At 42.8% G+C, this 9,629-nt stretch overlaps 1 protein-coding gene across 2 annotated transcripts in view; it reads left to right on the top strand.

Moving 5' to 3' along the window:
• Ets97D (DNA-binding protein Ets97D) overlaps positions 1-9,594 on the top strand; it is a 24,416-nt gene extending 14,822 nt beyond the window's left edge. For both annotated transcript variants that reach the window (XM_089549703.1, XM_089549704.1), the window contains exons 7-10: positions 1,200-1,412; positions 2,651-2,797; positions 4,585-4,808; positions 7,156-9,594. In XM_089549703.1, the coding sequence (XP_089405829.1) occupies positions 1,200-1,412; positions 2,651-2,797; positions 4,585-4,808; positions 7,156-7,344 (773 nt within the window). In that variant the 3' untranslated portion in view covers positions 7,345-9,594. The remainder of the gene's footprint in view (positions 1-1,199; positions 1,413-2,650; positions 2,798-4,584; positions 4,809-7,155) is intronic.
• Positions 9,595-9,629: the final 35 nt, after the last annotated feature.

Consider the following 9,629-nt stretch of genomic DNA (forward strand, 5'->3'; position numbering starts at 1 on the left):
AATTTTTGTTTCGTAATTGTTTGTCATTGCATTGGGAACACTGATGGTCTGCACTGATCTTTTCAGAATAAGTCAGCATATGGAGAGTCGTATGCATTAGTGCAGAAGTCTGCAGTTGTAATGACATTATCAAGCTTGACGTTGTTGTCAAACTGAGTAATGTTTACGGGGAAGGAATGCACTTAAACAGTAGTATGTTTGAATGAGTTTAAAGAATATGGGTGGGAACAGTTTTCATGTAGTCTTTAATCGTGTTCATATATGGCTCTGATGTTTCTACTGTACGTGGAAAATGAATTATTGGATTATTGCATCAGTCTACATTCGAGGTTGTTCAGATGTGTTGCATAAGTTGTGTTAAGAGGACTAGGCTCTTTATTGTGTCCTGTATGCTAAGTAGCTGTAAAATGCAGAGGTTTAAAATTTTCTATTTTTTTTTTTCTGACTGATTATGTATCCTTTGAATATTAGTTGTCTTTGGTTGTGGTCTTTTGGCTCGCATAGAAATCAGTTTTATTGTGCTGTTTAGATATTTTTAATCAATGTGTGCGCAGGCTAAATGCTCGCTTGAATTTTAAAATGATTTTCTAAAGGCAACTTTATTTGCTATCTATTTGTTTCCAAACATGAACTCAGAATTTGTGTATCAAGTCAACTGCATTAGCAATGCATTAAAATGTTGTTTTTTTTATTTTTCACAAGGAAGAGCCCTTTTCGAGGTTGTTTACATTCTGTAAGTTTTCAACACAAGGGGTGATGTCACTAATAAAGTCATAATAGACATCTTGATCAGGTAGAGATGCCTTGTATTTATTTTGACAGATGCCATCAGCTTGGGCATGTTGGCTTGGCTAGTAGCAGGGAATTTTAGCTGAGCGAGCATACTCAATGCATTGTGAGCAAAATGACCTGCCATTTATTATTACACTGTGTGCAGCAGTTCTTGTGAGCACTGGTGGATTTATCTGTGACACTTTCCCAGCTTCTGCTTTTTCCAAACGCATTGCAAACATGGTAGAGCATAGCTGAAAAGCCCAGCAATGTCTTATGAAGAAAATTACAACCATAATTGGAATTCACTTTAATCTCCCTTGAGCGTAATCTCTAGCATCTACCTTTGTGCTCAACCAAGCTTGGTTTGATCCTGTGGCTTGCTTGAAACACCCGTTATCTCTGCATTTTTTTCTCTTTAAATTTAGACCCCGTAGCTTGGAAGCACGAGCATGTACAGCGATGGTTTCTGTGGGCGTCGCGGCACTTCAACCTGCAGAACCCTAACCCTGAAGACTGGAACCTGACAGGGAAACAGCTGTGTGATCTCAGTCACACAGAGTTTGTGCGGCGTGTCTCGTTTGACCCTGGTGACATGTTTTGGACGCACCTTGAGCTGCTGCGCAAGTGCAAAATTGTAGGTATGTGAATAAACACATTCGGAGTCACTCGAGTACACTCTACAGCGAGTGCCATTCTTGCCACTGTATAATGTTAAAGGGACCATGAAAAGAATTAAAAGCCGCTTGTAAATGTTAGAAGTGATGCTCAGAAGCATTGACACCAAGTATGAGCCTTCGGAACTGAGCCGGCAATTTATTATGAATTTTTGAAAATCGTGTTTTTTAAAATTCGCGGGCCGCTTAATGTCTTCGTAGGGAGCAATTCTGAAACCAAAATCGGGAAAACAGACGTCACTAGTCCCATGACGTCAGCAGGCCACCACACGCTGTCATTCGCTAGAGCTGCGGCAGCTTCGACGTCACGGGCACACTTCCGGTAGCGGTGAAAATCGTCTGCTCGAGCTGCCGCGCGACCCCCTCGGGCAAGCTCGAGCCAGGGCATTGCCTTCGCGCATATGGTTTTAATTTACCTCTGTCGCGAGTTCGGGAGCCACTCGCAGTGCCTTTTTCGACCGCCCAAGATGAATACGCCTTGCTGTGTCGTCGGCTGCAAACCCAGTGACTGGCGAGGTGTTGAACTCAGGCATGTTATTCCTAGAGATGTGCGTGAGCGAGCAGCCTGGATGGAGCGCATCGGACTGCCAGCGTCGCAATCCAAGAAAGCGCCGAGACAGGAGAGACGCTGCCGACGCACGCTGCTCCTCGGGAGTGCGACAACCGGAAGTTGTAAACCGAACGTCAACGAATGACGTATTCATGGGCGGAGCCCAGTCCCGGAGCTGTTTTCTTAATTTTTTTATGGTGCCCCGCGCGTACGAGTTGAGGGGGGAGAGGAGGAGGGTGATTTTTAATCGCCTATAACTTCGTTGTTATTGATGCTAGCTCAAAAATTCTTGCGCTGGAGTGACGAGTGATGGATTGCCTATCTTTACATAATCTTAATTAATTTGTTTCATGGTCCCTTTAAGTTTCATATTTAGGATGTAAATTTTCACACACATGCATTTGTATGGTCCATTAGCTTTCATGAAGTTTTTTAATCTGTGCCTAGAATAAGATGTAGCCTGAATTGCTAAGAGTCATAAATTCATTTAAACGTTATGTACATAGGCCCAACAGTCACTTGTTCACTAATTGATTTTAACATGGGGGGGGTTAGTCACTTAATGCGTAAATTTTTACGTGTAGTAGCTGCTGGCAAACTGCACATAAGTATTCGTTAAAGAAACAAGTATGTGAAACCGTCTTTGTTTCAGCCGTCATCCAGCAGCCTGTGTACGTGCAGCCATCCACGCAGGTGATAGCTCTCCAGAAGGCAGTCAGCCAGCCACCTCGAAATCGAATGAGGATGCCAAAGCTCTCACCCAGGGTGGCATATGAAGGATCTCCTGGCAACAGGACTGGTTGGTTTAATTTTTTGTGCTTGTGTCCTTTTGTGCAAAATTTTTGGCAAAGTTTGTACACCCACTTTTTCGTTGAAACCATTACCTGGTTAGAATAAGGCATGCCTCCAGCTTCCTGTGGTGCAACTGCCTTGCTTGTCACTGTTGACTCTATGAAGACTTATTTTTTTTAGCGTGAAAGCATTAAAGCACCCATTCTGCAGAAAAATCCAGTGCGTTGGCGTCAACGTCATTGCTGTTGTGAGCGAAAAATCCATGGAGAAGTAACCCGGGTGGGCCACCCAAGTCACGTGACCTTGTGGCGTAATCACAACCTGCCCACCATATTGTGACTAAACTGACCACTGTGGTGGATGGCAGTTAAATTAATGACTGGTTGCGAGAGAAGACCAACCTGGGTCGCAGAAGAAGCCTCGCTGGTGGCAGCACTTGCCATCGCAGGGCAGTGGCGCATCGCTTAACCGCTTCACCACTATGCCAGGAGTGGGATGAGGACTCCCGTGGGATCTGTGAATGTAAAGTCGAGAGTGACCAATTCCGCATGTATGGGCATTGACCCATTAACGCTATCGCGTCATACCCTTAATGGGGCGCTTAAGTGTCCCTCGCAATTTTTTTCCTCCCTGTTTGCAGTTAAGGGCTAATATATCACATGGATATTTTCAGTTCCTTCGAAGGCCCATGAACCCTACGGACAGTTGTGAGTTCTTCACCGGTGGCCTCAGTGGAGATAGAGTCGATATGCTATCAAGTCAGCTGCTCAGCATGGAGTTCATTTGAGATTTTGAGGGACTTCAAATGGCTACTTGCATAATTGCATGTGGGGTGCTCTCAGCTATCGGTTGAGAAATGAAGTAAAGGCAGCATAAGTGCTGAAAAATGGCTTAACCTTGAAAAGGTATTCAGGAGTCAGGATAGTAGAGTTGATAAAGGATATTAATGTTATGTTTCAAAATGTTTTAGATTAAACTTGTGGGCTGGCTGTTTGTATAGTGTGTGTGAAATCATTGGCGGATCAGCAGCACCTGAAGTGCTCAGCCCGGCAATTGTGTTTGATGTGTGGCAGCAGCATGACTCCTTCAAGTTTGATTGCAATTGAGAACATCGAAATCTCCCAAATTGATTGCCAATCAAAACTTCCCGTGTTACTCCAGCTGCGGGCACCACATCGTTTCTTTTTATTGTGCAGTGTGTCGGTGACTTGTTCTTTCATGCTCTCTTGTTTGCACACCTCCCGACTAAACAAACCTTAGATCATGAACCGAGTTAGTCATCGTACGTGCACTGATCCTGATAAAATGGACTCTTTTGCAGTTCACTAGAGTGAGATTTTTATTTCCACTGGTTTTCTTAAACACTGTGAAAAAAAAGAAGAAATATGACGGAAACAGATCTTGTAAACTGGAGGTGTTATATTGCCTATGTTTGGCTCACTAGCTGATTACTACTTCATCTGCTGTGTCACTTTCTTAGCTTGTGCAGCACTTGCAGCCCAGTGCAGTTCTGTGTGCTGGACCTACACTTGTTTGCATTTGTGGACAGTACTGTCAGAAAGGGGGATTAGTACCGCCTTTACCTGCTAGCTCTGCATATACCTGACTACACAGACTGAAGTATCTGCAACTGCGGGATGCGTGAATTCACATCAGAAATGGTTGTTGGCTTTTCTTTTTCTGTCATGCCCATGTTAGTAGTTTTTGTCTCCTTGAACTCGAGCAGCACCTCGTATCCTCCAAGGTTGACTTCGAGGCACCCAAGGTTGTCTTGCTCTGGTGTTGGTGGTGCAGGGAACAATGGCCAAATCCAGCTGTGGCAGTTCCTGCTGGAGATGCTGACAGAGCGAGACAGTCGCGAGTACATCCAGTGGATAGGCGACGAGGGAGAGTTCAAGCTCAATAACCCCGAAATGGTGGCTCAGCTATGGGGCCTGCGCAAGAACAAGCCCACCATGAACTACGAGAAGCTCAGCCGGGCACTGCGGTACTACTATGACGGTGACATGATTGCCAAGGTGTCTATCTCTCTCTTTTCTTTATCCCCTCGCGAAAGAGTACTTCTAGAGCGATCTGTTCAAATTATGAATTTGCAGAGGCTGTGAACGATGTTGTTTGTGGGCGTAATAAAGCACTGCATATATGTAACAACAAAATTTTGCCACCTTTCAGTTTTGTTTACCAAGGTATAGATGCCAAATTTTGGTTGCGCATTTTCTTCTTTGTAGTGATGCAAAAGATGTTATTATACGTTGGTCACCACATGGTATTCACGTGCGACTGCTGAATAATTTATAATTAAATTTCTTGTCTGATGTTTCAGCTTTGCTTTGAACAGCTGAACAATGGCTATGACGTCAAAGGTCAGTATAAGTCAAGTGAGGCATGAAGAACTACATCGTCACTGCTTCTTCATTTGTTGTCATTCTGGCTCATGAGTCATGCTGGCTTAAGCATTGTAGTGGATGAAAATGATGAAGAAGACGTCGTGTCGAGTTCTTTTGATGCCTCGTAGGGTAGGACCAATATACTGAAATTTGATGTCAGAGCCGTCATTCGGCTTTTGAAACCAAAACAAACAGCATCATACAGGAAATTCAGTTCAAATTTAGCGGTCTTGGGTGTATACCACTTGGCCAACCACATACAGGGTGTTTCACCTAAGACTTTCTGCAATTTTTAAAAATAAGCTATTTGAATTAGATGCGCGCTTTTTCTGGCATAGCATTGTCAGTGGTGTAGTACATCATAATTCAGCTAAGACGTGCTAACTAGCGGGCTTGTTAACCAATATTTAATAGTTAACTTTTAAACTATTACCGTTGGGCTCCTTAATTATTGAGAGGCATGCAACCCTCCGTAAGTAATGTCCATATCCGTTTTTGGAATTTCAAGAACGTGATTATCCTCGGCGCTGTGGCCCAACAAATTTCGCGTACATCGCGCCAAAATACATGCGGTTTGAGAAGCTTGCAGGCAAAGCGACCTCTCCAGTGAACCTAACTCGTTGAAATAGCCAAAATTTGTTGGGCCACAGCGCCGAGGATAATCACGTTCTCGAAATTCTAAAAACGGATATGGACATTGCTTACCGTGGGCTACATGCCTCACAATAATTAAGGAGCCCAACGGTAATAGTTTAAAAGTTAACTATTAAATATTGGTTAACAAGCCTGCTAGTTAGCACGTCTTAGCTGAATTATGATGTACTACACCACTGACAATGCTATGCGAGAAAAAGCGCGCATCTAATTCAAATAGCTTATTTTTAAAAATTGCAGAAAGTCTTAGGTGAAACACCCTGTATAACATAGAAGAAAACACGCAGTGAAATTTTTACTACGTAAGCATAAATAAATGCAGACATGCTTCGGTGCTGTGAGCAAGTAATCTGAGGTGCTGGCTTTAAAAATTAATTAATGTTTGTTCAGATTGTTGCTTTTGAAGACAATCTCTCTCTTCTGTCTTGCTTATGAACTTGTGAAAAATGATACGCGGACATAGACATTTGTGCACAATCCAAACTTTTATGCAAGCTACTGCTATTTTAGTTCAAGTTGGAGAAGCAGAGGCTGCCTTAAAAAAAATATCAACGCGAGCAGCTTCCTACAAGCTGAGGGGCTACCTGTGTCCTCCCACATACGCAGGCACTGGAATAGTGTAACGCTTGTGTAAAAAGATAGCAAAAGATAGAAAAATAAAACCAAAGCACATTGTATTGTTGGATGGGATGGCTGCATTTCTGTCACTTTGTTTTTACCTGTACCCTCCCCTGGCATGGTTCTTCATGGCCTTACATGCATGCCCTTTGATCTTTTGACTGCAAGCAAACCATACGCAGAACAGTCAGTTGAAACTTGTTTGAAAGTGGTGATGCTGCACTGCTTTTTGCTGCCAGACGAACGCCAACATAGCCAGAAAGAGCCAGAGAATCAATTTTTACCTAGAACAGTAATTAGACGCAGTTGTCTTCAGTATCTGTTGAAAGGGACCCTGAAATGATTTTGATGGGCATATTTGAAAGCTGTGTGTGGATCCTATAATTTAGAAATAATTTTTAAAAATTGCTAGTCACAATAGCTTGCAGCTGATTAGGCCGACACCTCACTGCCGCATCCCCCACCCTGATGACTTCAGTGGGCAGTCTGGGTGAGCCTGCGACCAGCGATTGTTAAAAATTATTTCTAAATTATAGGATCCACGCAGAGCTTTCAAATTTGACTTGAATACCCACAAATACCTCCTCTACAGATATGTTGCACTAGAATATGTCCATCAAAATCATTTCAGGGTCCCATTAAGGAGAGTGAGCATGCTTAAGGTCACTCGTGCTGATTTTGTTCGTGCTCTCCTTCTGCCTTTCAGGTTCATGGAAAGCGCTTTGTGTACAAGTTTGTGTGTGACTTGAAGCAGCTGGTTGGCTACAGTGCCTCTGAGCTGAACCGTCTTGTGCTCGAGTGTGAGCAGCGACGGATGGAGAAGCTGGGGGGCAGCATTCTTTCCATGAGCACCCTGGAGGTGCCGGCCGGACAGGAGGACCCCGAAGACCTCTGAAGGCCGTGCTCTGGGAGAGGACCTGTGCTGTGTCTTGGTCTTCACTTGTGACTTCACCTTCTCATCACTGACTTCACTCGTGGCGCCCCGAACTGAGAACAGGGCTCCTCATGTTGACCACCTCGTAAGACTGTTCTTGCAGGAGCAAGAATGCCTTGCGAAACCACTGGTTGTCTTGTTCATACTTTGCAGTCACTGTTAGTCTTCATGAGTAATGAACCAGGCGCTCTGTCAAGGGCTTTGTCTGTGTTTTGTGGTATAAATTTTTCACTGTCATCAGGCTGTAGTTACGTAATCACAACATTATTCTGTTCTGTTGAGGCCGTTTTTCTACAAGTTTAAGTATTTCTTATCTCCTCTTTCTTTCGTTATCTTCATTTCCAACCAGTGTTGATAACCTCTACTTGTCATAGCTTCTGCTTTATCCATGAAAGTCTGTTGTCAGAAAGCTTGTGCTGTGGCAGTAGAAGTCAAATGCAAGATGCTGCTTCAATGTGTTATTCTGCAAAGTGGTTCTGATGGGACAGATTACTGTCTCTTTTTCATCTTGTTAAGTCTCTGCAGTTTTGTTGTTTGAAGGCTGTAGATTGCGTAAAGCAACAGCTCCGGGCCCTGCAGCTAATTTTACATGCCTGTTTATGAGTAATGTGGCACACAGAGAATTGAACCCTTTTCACTGAAGACATTTATTTTGCTCCTGTAATCAACAATGTAAAAGGTATGTCTGAATGAACATGCAGCAAAATTAGAACAAAAAAAATCTTTGCACAGATCTGGCAACAGAAAAAAGTATATAAAACCAGTACACTGGTGCCAAAGCCAATGTCAGGCCCATCCTTCAATGTGGGCAAAAAACGTCCCGTCTATAACACTAGGACATGTGCACTGCTGAGCCGGTACTAAATTTAAGCAGTGTATGATGAAATATGGAGCCTTGGAGGGTGCTCATTGCTCAAAATTTGAAGATAGCATGCTTCAGGGATCTACCGTTTATACTTCTACTCATCCGGTGAAAAACTTTGTGAGTCACAGCTGAAGATGTGTCAGCAACATGTGCTGGGCACATAGCGAATCAAGCTGAATAAACTTACTGGGAACGTGGCTAGCTGGCTGGCTTTTCCCAATGCATTTTAGTATTGTTGCATTTGGCATTTGCGTTTCATTTCTGCTTAAATCAAAGCTGTCGTAATTTTACTCTTTCTTGGTTGTCCTCATCATTCATTGCATGGCGACCATGTGAGCATTCTTTTTCTTCTTATTCTGAACACGTGTGAACTGTCGTTGTTATGCTTTTCACTTTACTTTAGCTTCCGCATGTCTGCATTGACTTTCATACCAGTCAGTTGACGAAAGTACAGATAGTCACACTACGTGTGACTAGCTTAATACACAGGTGTTCCCACTATAACCTGGTTTGAGCTAGTTGCAGTCAGAGGCTCGTGTAACCTGAAATGACTACTGTGTGCAAGCACGGGGATTAATTCCATCATGTTACAGAAGCGTTCCAGCATGACGCTTGTCACTGCGTCGTTGACTTTGTTCATTTATATTGCTGTGACTGTAACTTGCATAAGTGAAGCTACTTGGCTTCTTTGTGTTAGTTTTGTCTGCATGCAAGATACTTTAGTTTAAGTCAAAACAGACCTATAAGACAGATTAGTTACGGTCTCTTGATTATTCATTGTTCAAGATTTATATATTGCATCATGCTGAAGTGTACATAATGCATTACTGTATATAGCGTTAACAGCCCTGGTGGTGTGTACAGTGCAAGATCTGGTGTTAGGCCTTCAGGGGCCTGGTTAAAGGTTGTGGGTAATGTTTCTACTGTTATTAGCCATATTGTGAGTGCTTACATAATTATGGTGGCCTTCATAATTAAATGTCGTTTAGAACAAATGGATTCTTACTTGTTGCGGAAAAAGAGAACAACAGATGAAATCGTTGTGCATCTATTATTTGAAATGTAGAACATCACTTGAGTATGGTAGGGTGATTATTCGACTTCGTATTTTTTTACTGCGAGTGTTGCAAGTGCTTGTGAGCTTCATTTGATGAAAGATGCGCAGGTTTATCAAGATTAAAGAAAGGCACAAAAAAACTTGATTGGAGAAGTATGTTTGTAACAGAATGTATGCTGTTTTTGTTTGTTTGCAAAGTGCAGTTTGAACACGTTTGTGGGATGATGTTTGATGTCTATACCACTCATCGTGACTGTAGTGCAATGCACAATACATTACAAGGGCATTCTTCTCTTTGTCTTTTTTCATGTTTTTTTTTTTTTT

Source organism: Amblyomma mixtum, chromosome 6 (assembly GCF_055824585.1).
Source record: "Amblyomma mixtum isolate Tamu chromosome 6, ASM5582458v1, whole genome shotgun sequence".
Lineage (NCBI taxonomy): Eukaryota > Metazoa > Arthropoda > Arachnida > Ixodida > Ixodidae > Amblyomma > Amblyomma mixtum.